This window comes from Micropterus salmoides, unplaced genomic scaffold (genome assembly GCF_014851395.1).
Source record: "Micropterus salmoides isolate LMB-PRFRI ecotype aquatic unplaced genomic scaffold, ASM1485139v1 Ms_hic_scaffold_11, whole genome shotgun sequence".
Lineage (NCBI taxonomy): Eukaryota > Metazoa > Chordata > Actinopteri > Centrarchiformes > Centrarchidae > Micropterus > Micropterus salmoides.
This window is the reverse complement of record NW_024040152.1, coordinates 19,735,966-19,756,748: the sequence shown is the minus strand read 5'-3', so window position 1 is coordinate 19,756,748 and position 20,783 is coordinate 19,735,966. Positions and strand designations below refer to the sequence as shown.

The 20,783-nt window shown below is 40.4% G+C and overlaps 1 protein-coding gene across 1 annotated transcript; it reads left to right on the top strand.

Annotated features, from left to right (window-relative positions):
- The first annotated feature begins 406 nt into the window (after nt 1-406).
- Nucleotides 407-20,671, top strand: zmp:0000001114 (suppressor of tumorigenicity 14 protein homolog). The gene is made up of 19 exons (XM_038712495.1): nt 407-619; nt 6,556-6,703; nt 7,339-7,496; nt 8,674-8,744; nt 9,125-9,297; nt 9,971-10,006; nt 10,423-10,651; nt 12,004-12,143; nt 12,317-12,420; nt 12,865-12,974; nt 13,307-13,437; nt 13,934-14,038; nt 15,086-15,193; nt 15,549-15,662; nt 16,204-16,323; nt 16,767-16,947; nt 17,843-18,111; nt 18,661-18,797; nt 18,939-20,671. The coding sequence occupies exons 1-19, from the start codon at nt 593-595 to the stop codon at nt 19,098-19,100; spliced, it is 2,523 nt and encodes an 840-aa protein (XP_038568423.1). The 5' UTR covers nt 407-592; the 3' UTR covers nt 19,101-20,671.
- Nucleotides 20,672-20,783: the final 112 nt, after the last annotated feature.

Here is a 20,783-nt window from a genome sequence, read left to right as displayed (position 1 = left end):
AAAGTGCAGTAAAATTACTTTATAGTCTACATTTTAGACATACATGCAATTTTAAGATTACAATTTATACATATTATATATTATAGTGCAGACAAAAAATATGAGTTTGTGAGCATGATTTGTGCATACGAAAAACATTTTTTTCCCCCGGTTCTTACCACAAACATCCACAAATGGTCAGCAGGAGGAACACATGGTCCGGAAATACAGAAAACAACTTACTTTTTCATACATGCAGCAAGTCCCCAAAAGACGAACAGTAGTTGGGTCAGAAGTAACGTTTACCCTGCACCCTCCCTTCTCTTCAATTTGGGACAGTCTGACGAGGTGTTTCTTTTTACCTAATGAAAGCTACTAAGCAGCCGTGTGGGCGTGGCTAGGCATAGGTGTGTGAGGAAGAAGTAGTTTCAGGTGTTTCAGTTGAAGTAGCTCACCACAGCACAGGAAGAGCTACTGGCATTTCGATTGAGTTGAGATTTAACGACGACATCTACCTTTTCCAACACTGCAAAAGCAGGATTCAAAGTTTTGTAGCACTATAGGGAATGGGAATAAATTAACAAAGGGACTTCAGTTGGAGCGTTCCTGGAAGATGCATTCTGCCAGATATGAATACGACGTAAGTTTGGCCAACTTTTACACACACACACACACATATATATAAATTATCGTTGGTATCAGTGTCGTATTCTCCCTCAAAGGAACATCCAGTTTTACTACACACAAGTTTGAAAGAGTTGTTTCTTTGTATGTTTACACGATTAGGCCTACTGTTAAACATTTCAAACCCTACCCTACTGAAGCCATGGCCCTTGTCAGTGGTTTTGCCAGTGTGCTTCTGGGCCTCTGTAATCCTAGGATCAACACTGATATTAAGAAGAAATGTTCCCTCATTGACGGTTGTTTTAATGGAAGATTAAACTAGGACCACCTGACTGGTGTTGAAAATTTGGTATCTGTGGTGTTTTCGTTTTGGCCTGTGTACTGTCATACAAAGAGTGTTTATTTACATCCACATTAGATATTTAAATAAATAAAACAATGCACATAATGAAAAATTGAGTAATTGTTGGACATTTCTCGCTCTCCATTGTCAAGTTGATCTTCATCTCTTTAACAAGTCCCATTCTTTACAAAACAAAGTCATTTATTTCAGTCACAAAAGCAGTTATGTGAAGTCAGATGAAATAGGCAAAATACATGCTATTGGCTGTTGAAGATAATGTAATTAGTCTTAAGTTCTTCATATATATATATATATACAAAGATCCTTAAAGGGGGTGTGAGGACTATTTTTGTATAATTTTTTTTGTATAATTTACCAGATCATTAACATTTTAATTCCTACTGGCTATAGTTGTTGTGGGCATCCACAGGTTTATTTCTTGGCAAAACACGTTGAACTGTTACCGATTGAATAACAAATTTCATGAGCATACTGGTATGTAATTGTTTTTAGGCACTGTAAACAAGTTGCCACAGTAACTTATAGTGATTTTTAGATCAACCAAGACAGCTTCTTTTTAAATTAGAATAAACCATAGGTTTTTGTAGTGTAAAACGTAAGCAGACTTGTGTTAAGTGATAATAGGATGCAAAAACTGCCAAAAGCTTATTTTCCCTAACCTAAAGGTCATATTCTCCGGGAGCACGCATACATTATGTAAATATCAATCATACAATTCATGTCGCTACATAATTCATCTCTTGTTTCAGACGATTGAAATACCAGTAGAGGATGTGGGCAGAAAAAATTGTCAGGCGGGCAAAGGGGAGATTCACTCTGCAAAGGGATTCATTAATGGTTACAAGGCTTTGGTCAGTGCTGCTGAAGTTCACCAGCTCTCTACCACCTTCCTTTGACAGCTTTATGAAAACAGTCCTAACCTGTGGGGAAATACACACTGCTGTGTACCAGCATGTGTACTGCTGAGAATGTGAGCAAACAGTAACGGGATTCAGGCAAAATAAACTGTTTTTCTTTTTTAATATAGTGTGAGACAAGCAAGGACTTCGAAAAAAGAAACAGTAGCTTGCCATGTTTGTTAAGCGTCCATATCTATAAATACCTCCCAGCTTAGAGATGAATGGCTGCCCACACTGTAAGGTGTGTGAAATTTCCCAAGGAAATGATGAGCTGCACCTTGTCATGAATTAAGATCTAGTGAAGCATTGTGTTTTGTATAAAAAGTGGTTGTAGATTGCAAAATTATACATGAATGCATTCATATAAATATATTCTGTATTGTCCATCATTGTGAACGTGAGGACGTAGGTATCTGTGCTTCAGCTCAGTGTTGTAGCATAAATTATTTGTTGGCAAAACAATCACCCAGTAGATATTGTGGATGTTTGAGTAAACCTCTTTACATAAATTAATTTACATGTATTAATTAGGTTTGAAATATTAACATATATCTGTGAGATACAGGGAGAAAAGATGAAATTTGTCTGTTTAGTTTGCAGTGTCCTAATAAGGGCAGTAAGTCCCTTCCAAATGTTCTTTCCCATCTTCACAGAAGTAGTTTATTGCTTGACCTGATTCTGTTATTTGCTTTTGCATTTTTATCTATGGTAGACTGTACCTAACCTGAGAAACTCAAAAACTGTCAGTTTTTTCTCTATGTGGTGACTCAGCAGAGTAGTCCGTAAAGAATTATTCAGGCAAGGCCATACTGCGTCTGTCTTGCATTTCAAGGGCAGCCATGTTGAAACTGAGGAAGTGAATGTGGTGTTAATGTCACGTCTGTCATGATTGGCTCCACTGAATGATGCATTTAAATGCATCTAAGTTCAATGTCTTTATTCACACAGTAAGGGAGGATTTTGTCGATTGGCTCCCAGCCTTCCACCTAACTCCCTTTTGAGCAGCAAGCTGATAGTATGCCGAGGCTGTAGCACCACACTCTCATGCTCATGCTATGGTATAAGAGGCTTACTGCTGTGTGTTTAGGGCTGCTGTCAAGTAAGAGCTAGGTGTATGTGTTTTTTTTCCCACTGAAGCCTAAATTGCATTGATTGGCTGTTGTATTTGATTGGCCCATTTTGACTGCAGTCTCCATGCTGGGTTGTTTGGATAGGACAAATGGTGAATGCGGAGAGGGCATATGAGAGCTTTTTAGATGGGAACTTATACCTCACAGTCTGTTTACAGGTCTTGGGTAGTACTAATACATGTGTGGTGGAAAAAGTGGCCTTTTGTGGCTCCCTCTGGAGCCACAAAAGGCGTTATAAATATAAAAGTCTGATAAATTGCCTCAAGTGACACATCACTTGAGGCAACACTGGTTGGGGCAGAAGACAAGTTTGAAAATGAATGAGGGAGGTGTGGAGGAAGTGAGTTTACGGACCTCTGAAACCTGCTCCTTATTTCTGCTTGAGGCTAGCAACTCAAGGCTACGTTAAGTTCTACTGGCACTAGCTCTATTCCAGAGCTCACTGTTTGAAGTATGTTGACAAACTACTTGAGCAGGTGCAGCACTAAGAAATACACTGTGGAACCACAAATACATTGTAGGACTCAGTTAAATGGAAAACAAGATAGCAGAGAAGTCGGTCTTCTTAAACATTTATGCATGTTTACACTGGAGTTGCCTCAGCTGATTCAAAACAGGTATAGTCAGCTTATCAGAGAAAGAATATCGAGCTGCACCAGCGCAAATAGATGTGGTTTGGAAAAATAGTGGCATATTGCTGACATGCTGTTCACACCCAGGGGTGAGAGAACCAATGTTTGTGTTGCTGCTGCCATTCAGCGTGGGCAGAACCCGAATGACTGACTGGTCATAGGTAGCAGCTGAAGCTAATACAACCTTATAGGCCTTAAGAAGTTTTTAAATGTTAAAAATGTTTCAGGTGACATTATAGCGCTGACTACTACCATACTGTTTCTATTTCATGGTATGTTGTGCATGTACTAGTAAATGTAGTCATCAAATAACTATAATTATGTGAACAGTCAAGATGTAGGCTACACAGTCAAGTAAACAGAAGTAATCAAGTTAAGTGCCAGTGCCTCAAATGTATAGCTAAGTGCCGTACATTACAATACATTCCATCTCTGATCTCTTATAAACTGGCAAAAGATCTGGATTAACAGTCGACATATATGGGTTTTCCAATGGCTATAATGCTGATATGTAAAGAGCATGGCAGCTGATAGGGCTATATTTGCAGTATTTTGACTGATATTGCAATTGTGATATGATTTGCGATATTGAAGGGAATGTAAACTTTTACAGAATTATTATCATTTTCATTGAAAAACCTATTTAAATAATTATGGGGTGATTTTTATTTTTTCCCCAAACAAATTCTTAAGTCTGCAGAATATGATGTGTAGGCCAGTACATCTGTGCAGCACGACAATATTTCATTTAAGATAGCATTTTGACTAACATTTTGCCATTAACAAATATTGCACCTCCTGGCATTTGAAAATGACAGCAGGCCATATTTCGATTATGATAAGATTTCAATCAGTTGTTCAGCCCCAGCTGCTGATGGTCCATATAATGCTGATATCAAAACAAAGAAAGTCCTGTATAATTCCATTATTCAATGCAGAGTACAGTCTAATATACATGGCTATCTTAGCCAGTAAAATGTTGTTTTAGATGGAATTAGTATTAATTAATTAAATTTTAAAAAATACAGTAGTTTGTGACAGGTGTATAAGAGAGCGGGATTCAGTCTGTCAGAAGTGACACCATTCAGCTGTATTATTGTCTACAGTATAACTATATTTAATGGCAGCCTGTTAAGAATTAATTAATTGATTAGATTTGCTGCCTTTAGAATAGAAGAAATGTGTTAACATTTAGGAAAGATAATGGTGACTGAGGAGCGGCGCTAACATTGTTCCACAGCAGCCACACTAACAAGGGTGCCTGCAGATGTGTCCGCAGGCATTTTTTGTTTATCAGCCTTGTGATCCTGGTATCAGCTGATGCTGATCATCTCAAAATGCCAGATAATGGTCAACCAATTAAGTCTTTCACTAATGTGGATTGGTATACATGCATTTTTGTTAATAAGGTCTAGTGTTTAAATAACATAGCAACTGAGCTTTTGTCCCCTTAAGCCACACCTCACAACTTGCTTCCCCCTTGTCAAACTGGTTAGACTGTTAAGCTGCTCTGTAGCAACTGCGTATAGAATCGTACTTTTGACTATATCAAACCTGAAGACTGCTTTGCAACCAGCTTTTTTTTTAGTCAGTGTTGTTGTGTTTTTTTTCTTTAGACAGCATTTCTTCCTGATTATTAATGGCATAGCACACAGAGCTTGATATTTAAAAAAGAAAAAAACTGCTACACATAGTTAAAAATGGGATAGTATTTCTTTCTAGGAGAGAAGAATGAGATATGATGAAGAGCAAAAATGGTTTTATTAGACTGTGATGAGGGTGGCTGAGACCCTGGAGCACTTGCTGACCCCATCTCTAATGATTTCCTTCATTCTGGCCCATGATTGCTGTTAGAGATTCCAATTAGAAAGCATGTATAGAAGCCTGAGCCGAGTAAGAATAGGCCTTAATTGCCATGAGTTATCATCTAGACTCATGTAATTGAGCCCCCATCTTAAGGGGCAGCACATCTGACAAATTGATTTAATACCAAAGTGATTCTCCATCCCTAATGGCACTCTGGCTTCTTCACTCATGAGCTACAGGCACTGAATTCATTGTGTGTTGATTACTAACAGTCCTGAAACCTTTCTCTCTCTGTCTGCCCACTTGAGAGAACTCAACAACAGACACACACACATACAGTATTGACAGACATACACACAGCCTAAACCACCATGCCGATAATATCTACAAGGCATCTCTCTTTGTTATCCGGGTTTCCTAACGTGTGTACGTGGAGTGTGTGGGAGCTCTCTCACATTTACTAAACAGGTTTTGCCAGTTTTGCAAAAACACTATGTGCACGGCCTGTTTGAACATGTCACTCTTGGAAAGTAGTTTAGGGCATTTCAAATTGCATTTTTTTGTCATGGTTTGTCATAATCTGTTCCTCAAGTACAAACAGACTTTTTGGAACAGGTCAAAGATGTTTCCCTACTAGTTTTAACAAGTCTAGACATTGATCAAATTGTCAGTATGAGGGACGGTGATGCATTTATCATTACCTTTTATGGGTTTAATGTGTTTACGGTGTTTCTCTATCTGCAATTATATATAAAAAATATAATTTATGTCACCATTCCAAAATTCTACATAAATACTCAGTGAGGACTTTGTGTACTTATAAACGGGATGTGGCTGACAACATCACCTACCATTTCAAGTTCATTATGTGTGACGTGTGGATGCGTATAATCAATGAAAATCTTTTGGAGGTTCCCAACTAACTACCCTTCATTATTTATCTGCATGGAATGAGGGGAGAATGTAATTTATTCAGTCAAAATGGATAATTTAGGGATCTGTTTTAAGGTTTGGGTTAAAGCAGAGGTTAGTGTTTGCTCAAAGTAAATATTATCTGCATCCAAAACATGGCATAGTTGCTGTATGTTTGCTAACTGCATTTTGCTCTTTCTCTACATCAGGGTAGTAATGGCCATAGTGAGCGGATTGACTTCCTTACCTGCAAAGAGAAGGTGTCATCAAAGCGGAAGGTCGGCATCCTGATCGGGGTTCTTGTGGTGCTTTTGATCCTTGTGGTTGTTGCGGCGATCCTCATTTGGCTGTTTGTCTGTGAGTATAGTGGAAAGCTTTCTTCTACTACTCAAAGGTGGGTACTGCTACTATGCTTACATAGGTGTGGGTGAATTTAAAGATGAAGAGAATTATGAGGTGTAGGGCATTCTCTGGACGTTTTGTACGTAAATCATGGTTATTCTTGATAGAATAAAATAAAAAATTGTGAGTATTTCACATTTCTGACATCAGTTACTGCCAAGTTGGGCATAATATCAAAAACTGTAAAGTGGATAATTTCCACTTGATGCTAAGGCACAGCTCTTTGATATAAGAGTCGCTTGTTTGGACTTTGTAATTTCCCATTAGTGATAGCCTATTTGACAACTCCAACTTATTCTTCTTTTTAATAATGCAAAGGAGAAAAATGTCACAGCTTTCTTGTCAGTTTCATGTACAGTACATCTGATGAAAAAGGCCTCTGAAGTCTTGATAAACAGCCTCTTGATTCAACTGGCTGTTTTAATAACTAACTTATAACTGTCTTTTCAGTATAAGATCACACTGTACAACTTTAAAATAGCGCTTCAAGGCCTGTTTTAAACCCCCAAGACTCCTCTTTCATCAAAGCAGCTATCCTAAAGCATTTTGTTGCTCAAACACTCAACTCTCATCTGCCTCTCTCCTCCAAGTAAATGGTGCCAATTCAGCAACCAGCAGTATGCAGCTCAGTCCATCGACAAAGGTCTTCAGTGGACATTTGAGGATGGTTGATGTACCATACGACAAGAATCTGGAGGATTCGAACAGCCCGGCATTCACGGATTTGGCGGTCAACCTGGAGGCACTTGTGAGTTTGAATGTGAAAGATTACCTTTCTATTTTTGTTACATTTCTATCATCTACATTGTTTATTGTTAACTATTTTGAGAAGAGCATTACACTCAGGATTAGTTGTGGATGTTATTTGGCATTATGTAAATGTCCCTCCTAATGCACATAAACTGCTGAAGGCACATTTGCGTGGGTTGACTAAAACGCTGTACATTCCCTTAGAAATTCCCTCAATAGCATCTCCTGTTATTGGAGGCAGCGGAGATGTTTGTAGCAGCACTTAGAAGCATGCTGAAAGCTAAAAAAAACCCAAACTCCATAAAGCGTACACTCTCTGTGTAAAGCTCAAAGTGATTGTCTAAAGTGTATATTAGTGGAAGTGGCCGACTGGAATATTAGATGTCTTGATGATTTTGGGAGGTAAGGTTTATGATGTACTAGCTTTGCCCTTGCATACAACATAAAGGACAGCTTAGGACTGGAATAGTTTCAGATCTAGGTTATTGTTGTTTACATGTCAGGTACAACTTGCAGAGTATGGCTCAAAGTAAACAATGCTGGGCTAAAGCACCTCAGAGATGGAGGCATTATGTTTAACCAGTTGTCCTGCAACTTTACTCCACCACTCTGGCTCCACCTGACTGTGGACTCCTTGAAAATCATCTAACTATATTTTATCTCCACTATTTTATCTTCTAGATGGGTTTAGTAAAATGGCAGTGGGTTCATATTTGATGGTGCGAACCTACACTTTAGAAATGTACATTTTGAAACCGGTCTTGATATTATTTTGTGATATTTAACCGCTAAGTCCTTTCAACAATCCTTCTCTTCTCCCTCCATGTCATTTTTAGCTTTTATCGCTAAACAAATAAATCTATATAAAAACAAATATTTCTTTTTTTTATGTTAACTTTTCACAACAAGCACTTTGATTGAAGTTAAATAACACTGTACATGCGTAAAATATGGTAATGACCTGCATTTAGGACCACAGCATGACTACAGCCTTGTCTGCAGTCCGCAGCTCACTGCAGCTGATGGCAAGACAGTTAATTTGGAATCCCGTGGTGATGTGCTTTTCATGGGAGGCGGTTTTTATGTTAACATGCTAATTTGCACTTTGTCTTTAGGCAGACAAGCAGAGACCTTGTACATGTTCTCCTCAGTAAAAATTAATTTTCTCTACACAGCTGGAGGAAAGCTACAAGAAAGACTCTTTGCTCGCAAAATACTACACTACGTCTGTGGTCACTGCATTCAGGTACCGTTGAGATCTTGAGCTCCTCAAATTTCTATGTTACTGCTGAACAGATTGTGAAAACTGAATGTAAAAAAGAAACTTCACACTAAATCTTGTATGAAGGAAATGTTTTGTTGTTGAAGATTTTAGGTTCGATGTGGTCTATTGACCTGTAATCACGCCCAGTTATGTGTGTAACATTGCACTGTAGCGGAGTGTGACGTTGTGTGATTTATACAGTAATCACACAGCATGTGGACAGAGCATGCAGCTACTGCTAGATATTTATGATTTACAGTAATCCAAATCTACTAGTCTTCTTAAATGTTGAAGCTTGTTACTGAAAGGTCTTTTTATGCTCTTCCTTCCATCCATTTCTCTCTCATTTCTGCTCACACCAGTGCGGGTGTGAAAGCCTACTACTGGTCCCAGTTTGACATTCCGGTCGAAGACTTGGAGATTGTGCCGAAGTTCTCAGAGTTGCGTGTTTTGGAGACTCTGGAGAAAGGCATTAGGGAGCAGCGCAGCCTGACGAGCCCCAAGATTATCAAGATCACTGAAGTCACTGCCTCAGGTAGGTACCACAGGGGCAGGTTAGGAGGGGTCACACCAAGGGGTCAAAAGATGGGGACAACTTGGTGTTTGCTACAGCTGGCTCCATATTATGACATTTAACAATCCGCGAAGATAAAGCATCGTGAATACAGATCTGAATAAGGTCACTGTCATCTCCTATCAGCATTGGTATTCTGTATGCTTTCTATTTGTATTATAGGAGCTTGCTCTGAGTTGTTCTGATAAGATGATAACCGATAAGCCAGGCCTCTCTGGTTGTGCTGCATCTGAGATTGCACATTTTATGCTGTTTGGATCATCTAATGATATTAGCTGGGCCTGGCCTGGCTTGAGACAGACATTTTTCTTCCTTCTGTCTTCTCAGCATTCACGTTGCATTTGTCCACATCTGTCCACCAGCCAAGTTCCAGCTTTGTGACTCAGTGGTTTTGGTTCCCTTTAAAATTATTTCTGTGGGTATGATTTGATGTTGCTTTCCCAGATAGTTAAAACAGAGATGCAGAAATGGCTACACGTCATCACCAGTTCCCTTAACCGCAGGGAAATGGAACAGAAAATGTGCAACCCAAATATTTTAGGCTCATGCATCAAATTCTATCAGCCTCCCAATGTTAGTGACCCATCCTTACCTCCTCCTGTTACTCTGCCTCTCTCTCTCCCTTTCTCTCCAGCCACAGATTTTCGCATGGCCAGGAACCCCAAAACCAGTGAGTACAGCATGTCCCATTTCAATCACGCGCAGTTGTAATTTTCCAGCTGGCTAGATGCTCACCCTCCTGCCAGTCTGTAAGGAATGGCTGGCCCGGCGTGTACTGAACATATGCTGCTCTAGTCAGAGATTGAGAACGCTGTATCAGGCCAGAGCAAGTCACTTAAGGACAGATGGACTTGTATTTGCAATAATTGTTTTGATGATGATTAAAAATCCATTCCAAGAGAAAACAGAGAAGATACAATCTTTACTATCGATATATTTTGAAGGAAACGGTCAAAGCAGTTAAAATTCGCCAATGAAGATTCAAAACATGATCACATTTTGATTTACAAGCTATTAACTACTGTTGACAAGCTACACATGTCTATGCTGCTCACTGTATAATATATACACGGTTGTTACTCCTAGGTGACTGTTTCTACCGTCTGGAGGCTGATGAAACGGTGAAGACGTTTTTGTCACCAGGATACCCCGATCGCTACCCCGCCAAGTCTCGGTGTCAGTGGCAAATGCGAGCTTCAGAAAACTATGCCATTTCTGTCAGTTTCCCTTTTTTCCACATCGAGGATAACTGCAATAAAGACTATGTCTTCATCTATGACTCTTTGAGTACAGATGAAACTCGGGCCATCACACAGTAAGTCATAGGGCTGTGAATGTCCACAGGGTTTTGGTAGCATGTTGTGCATGGTACAAGGTCATACTGGTGCTCTTTAAAGTGAAATCTTAATGAACAGATTTTATCATTGTATTATTTACTTGCAGTGTACCGGGCAGGAGTCCTTGCACTAATGCTTCATCCCGAGAGGATTTTTATTCAAAAGAAAACCAGAAAGTTTACACATTTTTGCTCCTAAATTACATAAAATATTCGCACAAATCACATTTTCATTTTGTCCTAAACATTGGTTAGCAGGGTTTGTGTGATAGGGCTCAACAATGATTTGTCTCATTTATTTATCCTTGACGATCAGAGAGAAGGGAAATATCGTTTTTCATGATTCCCAGAGGACAACCATTAGGAATCACTTTGTATTTGACTAAAATGCTGCTGAGGGATTTAGGAGTATAAGCTGTTTTGATGTGTGTGGGAAACATGTTCCGGTTCATTCCTTTCACCGAATTTGTGATTGTAACTTTCTTTCTTTTCTTTTTTTTGGGGGGGGGGCTGAAGCCTTTAGCGCTGCATGTCCCATTTTATTGTTAACTTCTGAGACCTAGTGAGATTGAGGTGGCTCAAAAAGACCTCTCCTTTCAAATCTGTGATGGGTGCCGACACGAATCCTGCTACACCACTGTGTGTAATTGCACTTTGTCTACTGGGGGGAGGGGGGGGCTCCTGAAACTACAGGCTCCTGAATGCTACATCAGTTGTTGCTGCAGGCACTTTAAGACTCGGAAACCATTGCCAAACAAATATGCGTTACCAAGTGATGCATACAATTTTTATAAAGCTATTGAGCGATCAGCTTTATCCAAGGTGACATGAGGTTTATGAGAGCCATAATATAATACTCTATAATGACATTATTCTACTGGAGGTAGATGTATTACTGCTCTTGCAGCGTCATTCACACCTTCAGTGCTCAGCCGCTAGCAATGACGAAACTTTTTGCTAATGTACCTAATGTTTAACTTTTGAAACTCTGCCTAAGCAATTTCTCTCTAGTGCTGGCACATCTCTCCTTATTTATGTCTTTCTCTACCTCTCTCTGCTTATCTATTGATTTCTTTTCAAAAAAATTTTTCTTGAAGCATTTTAAACTTGTTTGCTGAATTGATGTTTTAGTGCTTCTGACTAAAAATAATTACAGCTTGATTTTAGTTCCCCAAGTGTTGCACATCCCCAAGAAATGCAAAACACCATTCAGTAAATGTATCAGACGTTCATCTTACGCTTGCTTATTTGTTCCAAACACCCTTTTCGGATTCTATAGCTGTACCTGATTTGTGCACCGTCTTGCTTGACAGTTCATCCTTCTCTCACAGGAAGTGTGGTCAGAGGCCTCCCTCCAACCCTCTGGAGGTGGTGTCATCTGGCAACATCATGTTGATTAACATGATTACTGACAGTGAAGTTCTAAGGCCTGGCTTTGAGGCTAATTATAGCGCCATCCCTATTTCTAAAGGTATTTAAGACATTTGTGGCACTGGAATGCAGCTGGAAATGGCACAACATCCATTTTCCAGCTGCATTCAGTACAATATCTACATCTACAATTTAAGTTCTCTTTATAGTTAAACCCATTACAAATGATAATGTCTTATACACGAATGTGATTATATGACATGCTCTTTTCAGGGCAAACCTGTGGTGGTCTCCTCTCTAAAAGCGAAGGAGTCTTCACCTCCCCACTTTACCCCAGCTTCTATCCTCCTTCGGTGGACTGCATGTGGACCATTCAGGTTTGCAACACTGCTCTTCTCCCTGGCCCCCTCCTCTACCTGAAACCCTTTCACCCACCACCTCCTCCTCCTCCTCCTCCTCTTCCTCCTCCTCCTCCTCCTCCTCTGTCCTCAGCCTGCCATCAGAGGAATGCTGAGGCAGCTCTATAGAAGCCAAGCTGTTCAGTACCTCCTCTATCTTCATCTGTCAGACTGCTGTTGCTGCCGCAGCTCTAGCTGAGCTGCAGTGTTTTGTGTGTTGGTTTTGCTTCCTGGTGTGTATGTAGAATGCTTGTGTGTACATACACATGCACGTGTGCACCCAAGGCCCGTTTGGGTGTGTTACAGTTTGTCTGCTCACATTTACATTGGGGCAGACCGATGCATGTCTCTGTGTGTAGGTGAAGGAGTAATGTGCATGGTAAACAAAGTTATAAGTCTATTTCCTCTTCCTCTGTGCTGTAGGTCCCTGCTGGGAAGCATGTGCGGTTGAAGTTCACCATGTTCCGCATGAAAGAGCCTGGGGTGGACACCCGTGTGTGTCACAAAGACTACGTGGAGGTTATGGACACCAAGTAAGACTTTAACTAATTTAAATGATACCTTGGACCATCTGTCGTTAACATCCGCCACATTTACCAAGCTGACTTCATGGTTCAACTTTGACCCGCTGAACTTGCTGTATTTGCCTCCAAATATAATCTAACTTAATTGTTGATTTCTTTACAACTTGTCTGACTGCATGTTTCTTGCCCTGTTGGACATTGTTGTAGCGGGGTTGCCCTTTTCCCTAATCTCGACAGTTACTTTAGTGAGCACATTGTCATTATAACCACTAGAAGTACAAAAAATAAAACCTAAGTTGTCATAAACCTGAATTCTCTTTAACATTGGCCTTGTGGCACAGGTATTGCGGAGAAATGTCCTCTTTGGCTCTGACCAGTAAGGACAACGTGCTAAATGTGAAGTTCCACTCCGATAAGTCCTACACTGACAAAGGGTTCAGTGCAGAGTACAGCTCCTATGATCCTGGAGACCGTGAGTTAAAAGCCTTGTCTTGCACCCACATTTACATGACACTTGGCGAGACGGATGAAATGTTGCGATGTGACAGTGACACTCATAGCCTGCCATTATAGAGCAAGACACTGGGGCAGGAACTGTGTAGACTGAGAGGCTACAAGACCGTAGCTGATTGACAGTCAAACAGAGCTGTTTAGTGATGGAGGGTTAGAAATTGCGGCGGTGAAAGTCAAGAGCTAGACAAGTCACCAGAGAGCTTGTTTATTGGGTCCATTTTATTTGCCAGTGTCAGTCAGGAGCATTCCACTTACAATACTATCTGCTCTTTATGTTGTCTCCCAGTTTGACCAAAATGGATTTATAATTGCTCTGATCAACAGGGACAAGCATTGGCAGCATGATAGATATTGCAAACATAAACTTGTCACTCCCTCTTGCTCAATTTGTCACCATTGTCTTTCTGTCTTATTTTCTCTTCTCCCTTCCTCTTTTTTTCTTGTTTTGTGAGCAGCTTGCCCCAACAAGTTCGCCTGCACATCTGGCTTCTGTATTGCGAAAGAACTGAAGTGTGATGGCTGGAACGACTGCGGTGATATGAGCGACGAGAAGCAGTGCCGTAAGTTTCTCCCTTGACCCATCTGCACCTTTTTTTTTGTCTTTCTTCCCCTCCTCATTTCTCACCCTCTGCTTTTCTTTCTGCTAAGCTAAGCTAACTGGCCACTGGCTGTAGCTTCATAATTATCCTGCATACGCTAAATTGCCAAAAGTTTTAGGACACCCCTCAGAATCATTGAATTCAGATGTTCCAATCACTTCAATGGCCCAGGAGCTTAAAAATCAATCACCTAGGCATGCATAGTGCTTCTACAAATATGTGTGAAAGAATGGGTCGCTCTCAGGAGCTCAGGGATATCAAGCGTGGTACCGTGATAGGTTGCCATCCGTGCAATAAGTCCATTCATGAAATTTCCTCACTACTGAATATTCCACTGCACCATCACCACCCATAAAACAAAGCAGAAGCGATAGGGGACAACAGAAACTCGGCGCACAATGCACAGAAGTCGCCAACTTTCTGCAGAGTCAATAGCTACACACCTCTAAAAGTTGTGTGGCCAGCATAGTGCCAAGTGTAAATTTTGGTGAAGGGGAGATTATGGGTGGTGATGGTGCAGTGGATAAGATGCTTGCCTTTGGTGTGGGAGAGCCGGGTACAACTCCCAATGTGTCACTGACCTCAACCCAATTGAACACCTTTGGGATAAATTAGAGCGGAGACTGTGAGCCAGGCCTTCTCGTCCAACATCTGTGCCTGACCTCACAAATGCGCTTCTAGAAGAATGGTCAAAAATTCCCATGATCACACTACTAAAACTTGTGGACAGCCTTCCCAGAAGAGTTGAAGCTGTTACAGCTGCAAAGGGTGGGCCAATTCCATTTTAAACCTTATGGATTAAGAATGGGATGTCACTAACCTTCATGTGCATGTGAACGCAGGCGTCCCAAAACCTTGGCAAGAAAGCAAATAAGCACAATTCTCAAAAACTAACAAGTTATTTAAGGCATAACATTTCTGTTGTCTTCTACTGGTGACATCATGTCCCCTTTTCAAATCAACTTTCTCAGTTGCATTGTTTAATAGATTGCATTTTTTTTGCCTCAGATTGTGAGGCCGACCAGTTTGCTTGTTTGAATGGCCTGTGCAAACCAAAACTTTTTGTGTGTGATCACGTCAACGACTGCGGAGACTTGAGCGATGAGAGACAATGCGGTAAGTATTACCATCTCTTTAAAGTGCGTTTTAGGGAACACAAACCTTATCTAATGCTATGCTAATTGTGCCAACATTAAATGCACATCACTGCTAATGCTCCGGTCACCGACTCCTGGGCTGCGTGCAGTCATTATTTTATCAGTAATGGAGTTTGTTTGAAGCCTTGCCCAATTTGCTCAGCATCCGTCCAGACACTTAATCATGTGTAATACACGCAAGACAAATGGAGACTGGTGCTAATGTCCACCGTGGCTGCACCACTAATGTCCTGAAACGGCTTGTCTTCTCCTTATTCAAGCATTTCTCTTGATTTTATTATAACTTCCTCATCACCATGTTTAATTTCCTCCAGGTTGTGAGGCGAATGAGTTCCGCTGTGGTAACGGGGTTTGTCTGCCTCAGGAGGTTGTGTGTGACAGTAAGCAGGACTGTGAAGACGGAAGCGACGAGGCCAAATGTAAAGACTGTAAGTGGCAGCACTTATTCTCCTCCCAGCCAGTCACGCATTTCAAAAAATCCTTACCAGAGTAATTTATAAGCATGTAACACAAGCAATTAAGCAGTAACCTTTTATCCATAACTCAGTAAAGTTTTGGGTTTTACAAAGATGATGCACAGCATAAGTATAAGTATTTTTCACTGTTCACTTTCTTTTAGCACTTTCTCATTTCCTCCTACTCTACTCACGCTTATCAATTTCCCTTTCACTCACTTACTCGGTCACACACAAAAACACACACACGCTCACATTAACACAGAGGGCACTCTTGCTTTTCCTTTTGATTTTCATTTCTATGAATAAAGAGGGATATTAGACCTCAACCTCAATCAATACCCACAATCAATGCAATCTGCTCCTCAATCACTATGCATTGTGCATTCAAGCCTCACTTTTAAGCCTCGCTGATTGCATAGTATTTGACTGGTAAAACTTAGTGGCGCTCTAACACTTTGATTGAAATACGCTATGTGTTTTGATTTTGGGACCTGTCTCCACCCCACTGTAGCTCGGAGTGTCTGCTCTGACTTCAGCTTCAAGTGTAAGAACAATGAATGTGTCAACAAGCTGAATGCCGAATGTGACCGCATCGACGACTGCTCTGACAAGTCAGACGAGGACAGCTGCAGTAAGAACGTTTTTCTTTCAGGCCTTACAAAAGCCACCTTTTTTCAAAATTTTAAAACTGCTTAAAGTGGATCTAATGTCTTTGAGCTGTGCGTATAGGCTGTCTGTTAGAAAAGAGCCCCAGGCTTTGACTGCTTTATTTATTTAATTCTTCTTTGAAAGCAGCTCTTGTCATCTCTGAAGTATTTGTTTTTTACTCCATTTAAGCCTGAGGGCGTGTCTGTGTTTTTATCTTTTTTATTTATTTTTTGATTGGTTGGATCAGCCAATATGCCAGTGTGTCTCATTAGAGTTCCTAAGAGTCATTCACAACCAAGGCCAGCATCGTGATGGCTTCAAGTCAACTAATTCAGATTTTTCCCTCTGATCATTCATGCCAGCCTCAACTAGTATTGCACTGACCATCACCCCTCCTCTCTCAATATATTCTCTGTTAAATGTCAGATTGTGGCACCAGGCCCTATAAGCTGAACCGCATCGTAGGAGGGCAAAACGCTGAGGTGGGGGAGTGGCCCTGGCAGGTCAGCCTTCACTTCATGACCAATGGGCACGTTTGTGGCGCCTCAATCATATCTGAGACGTGGCTCCTTTCGGCTTCCCACTGCTTTCGCACCCATGACGATGCGTGAGTCAAAGCTTAAATATCCATAGCAGGGCAGGACTATACTGTATATAATCTGTAACACAGTCCCTTTCATATGTTTTGATGTATAAACTGTTATTATTTTCCTTATATTTTATTATTCATCACACTATTTTTATCATTTTATCAGATCTCATTATGCAATATTCTCACAGATATTCTGCTGGAAAAAATGTGGAACTGTGCACAACAGAGGACCATTTATATACAAATTGTATATACAAATTGCAAAGTCTGAAAATTAGCCCCTGGTGATGCAGTTAATTCAGAAAAACCTTGGGGGAGTGGGGGGGATAAATTTACATTTCACAGTTGAATTCATCAGTGTGCCCTGTAGGTGGAGCACTAACCATGCTGTTCAGCCACAGCCACCTCTGTTGTTACTGAGCACGGAATGTGTTCATTTTCACAGATGGTGTTAATACTTGCTGTATGCAATTCTGTTATTTAATTTGTAAGCATTTTCCAGGTTACTCATTCAAGTCACTGCTTTCTTTATAGTCATATCATCATATGTCTTAATGTAATTGACCGTGTTTTTGTACAAGGGTGGCAACTATATCATGAAAGTTGAATGTAATACAATAATGTTATGTCAAAAAATACTTTTATAGCTAATAATGTTCATGTTGTTTTTGTAGAGACTGTTAGAGAGGATGTAGTTTGTGGTGGTGTTTGAATTACTTGATGTTGAAAGCTGCTCTTATCAATTTGCTGAGCTCAAGCAGTCTTAACAAAAACTATAACCTTACAGTAGCGTAATGTTTCAGGGGCATGGTGTTGGATTACAGTGCACACATGTTCATATTATTTCAACCTGTTTCATGCGTGTACAGAAACATAATTGCTGCCCATGATGCTATACATTCTACCACAGGAACCTGATTCCATCCAACTGGCAAACCTACAGTGGCATGCAGGACCAGTACAAGCTGGATGGCACACAGCTCCGCTCACTGAAGAGGATCATCACCCATCCTGATTACAGTCAGATGACCTTTGACTATGACGTTGCACTGCTGGAGCTCAGTGAGCCACTGCAGTTTACCAACACCATCCAACCCATCTGCCTACCCGTTTCCTCCCACGTCTTTCCTGCAGGCATGTCCTGCTGGGTCACAGGCTGGGGCTTGCTCCGAGAAGGAGGTATTATGCAGGAATGGGTGATTATGGGTAGAACTGTAGTTTCTTGTTTTTCACTTTAACTGGTTAGCATACTTCTTTTGAATATTTATGCTGTTATTCCTCAATTATGTTATTCCTACAATTGCAAATCCATCCCACATCAAAATTAAGACATCCCGCTCCTCCCCCATCCTTCTCATAGTTAGCTATTCATCTCTGTCCTTCATCTTCTTTCCCTGCCTGCTTGTTTCTTCTTTCCTTCATCTTTCTCATTTCATCCTGTCTTCTTGCTTTCCTTTAATGTCCCTCCCATTTCTTTATCTCTCCCATCATGACATACTTCTCTTCCACTCAATTCTCCCTCCAGTTTTCTCTTATCTTTTTCTAATCTGCTTTATTCCATTAAGCCGCCTTCTATATTCATATATCAAGACAGACGTTGGCTCTCTTGGGACACCTCTTAAACCTTCATTAGCTAACACTAATCCCGCCCATTAACACCTTCTGATGTTTGTGACGAACACTGAAGTCATGTGGCAGAGCGCTGACCCCCTTGTCCTGCTTTTTCAGGTCAAAAGGCACAGCTGTTGCAGAAGGCATCAGTGAAAATCATCAACGACACGGTGTGCGACATAGTCACGGAGGGCCAAGTCACCTCCAGGATGCTCTGCAGTGGATTCTTGGCTGGAGGAGTTGACGCATGCCAGGTGAGACAGTGTAACATGTCCTCCAGAAAAGGATAAAAGGACGAAGGGCTGATATAGATAGGTTTTCACACTTTAGTAATTATCGTGCTCTCACATCCAAACCAAATCTAATAACTATTCTCCCCTGAATGTCCGTACCAGGGAGACTCTGGAGGCCCCCTGGTGTGTTTCGAAGAGAGTGGCAAGTGGTTCCAGGCCGGCATCGTGAGCTGGGGTGAGGGGTGCGCTCGCCGGAACAAGCCCGGTGTCTACACGCGTGTCACCAAGTTGAGAGACTGGATCAAGAAGGAGACAGGGATTTGATGGTGTTGTGAGGCGCAGGGAACAACGCTAGTGTGCTAAAAATAATGGGAGACTGAACATTTGAGTATGATTCAGGACAAGTCTCGTCAAGATGTATTCATTTAGCCAGCAAACTGAGGATACTGCTGCATGGACCCAGCTACTCACATGAATGACTTAAAGGACTTAATTTGGACTCTTTCCCCACTCATCCCACACATACACGCACACGTAAACCACACCATCTCATGTTTTGTATAGTTTTTAAATGTGTAGATCAGCACAGTCTCTTTTACCCCCATCAATATTGTCATGTTGCATTAGTGAATATACACAGAGTAAAAATAATGAAATGCATATTCTGAGAATTTCCCAATACTTGTCCAATATAACCTTTTTATAGGAAGAATATGAACATTTTACAGATTTTCAAGTGTTAAAGTACAGTGTCCCTCCCTGGAAAAAGTAATCGTGCTTTCAAGCCTTAGTAATGTGTATGCAGGTAAGATGTCTTCATCCTCTTGGGTCAGTCAGTGTTGCACTTTGCCAGTGGGATCGTGCTATAGATGGCTATAAATCTGGGGGTTTATTTATCAAGTATCTTAAAGGACCAAACACAGCAGATACACATACTGCTGACAGTTTTCCAAAGCATAGCTTTGGCTTTTAGATTGATGAAAGATTTTTTTCTTTTATCTGCTAAGCATCCATTTTTCCCAGGTTTTATCAGTAAAGTCTAAACATAATCTTGTAGAGACATCTGCATTACCATGTGGTGATAACAGAAGTTACAACAAAGAACAAGAACTTAACAATATTAAACATGTTGCTCAAATCCATGCAGGGAAATTTTTACATCATACTAGAATTAAAACCAGAAACTGCCTGGGAGGTATAAAATGCATTAATCAATCTAAAATCTTGCTTTGGACATCAGTCCTACATCAGTATTTTTATTACATATTTACAGATGCTGGCCTTGTCTGCTGTGTGAATGACTTGCCAAAATATGATATTAAAAAAGGGGGGGCAGAGGATGATGATTAGATCCTCTTGGCTTTTGCACAGGTCTCTAGTTAAGCTCAGGGTGATTGGGGTCTTCAGTCACACACATCTGAGAGCTAAAGCAAACCAATAGGGGTTTTCACTGATTGCCGGAGTAATGCAATGAAATCTTATCCCTATGAGAGTTTCTTCTCTTTGGTCATGATCAACTCAATCAACTTTTAAGATTTGATGAATTTGAAGATTTGACTGAATGGTTTCTCTAACTGTTTCCCTCATCTCTGACTTATCCTTGGAAATATTGTATCCTGGCAAACCAAAAGATTTATATAGATTTATATGTGGGGAAAAAAAATTTAAGAAGAAATATTTGAGTATATTGCTCAACTGACCTTTTAAAAAAAAATACAGTTAAACAATGCAATTGCAAAGTGTATTTTTCACAAAGTAGGGAGAGGCAAATATTCTCATGAGCATTGCACACTGACACTGTGATTTGGATTATATACATGCATTATAACCTTTCTTTGTTTGTGTTTTTATATGACAGTCATGATAATAAACATCTTTTATCTGATTTCTCACTACCTAATTGCATTATCAGTATCATTTGTGTTTGACGAGGTCTCGTTTTGTATTATGTTCTGCATAATAAATGCATGTCTTATGAGACCTTGTCCCTTCTCACAGTAAAACTGT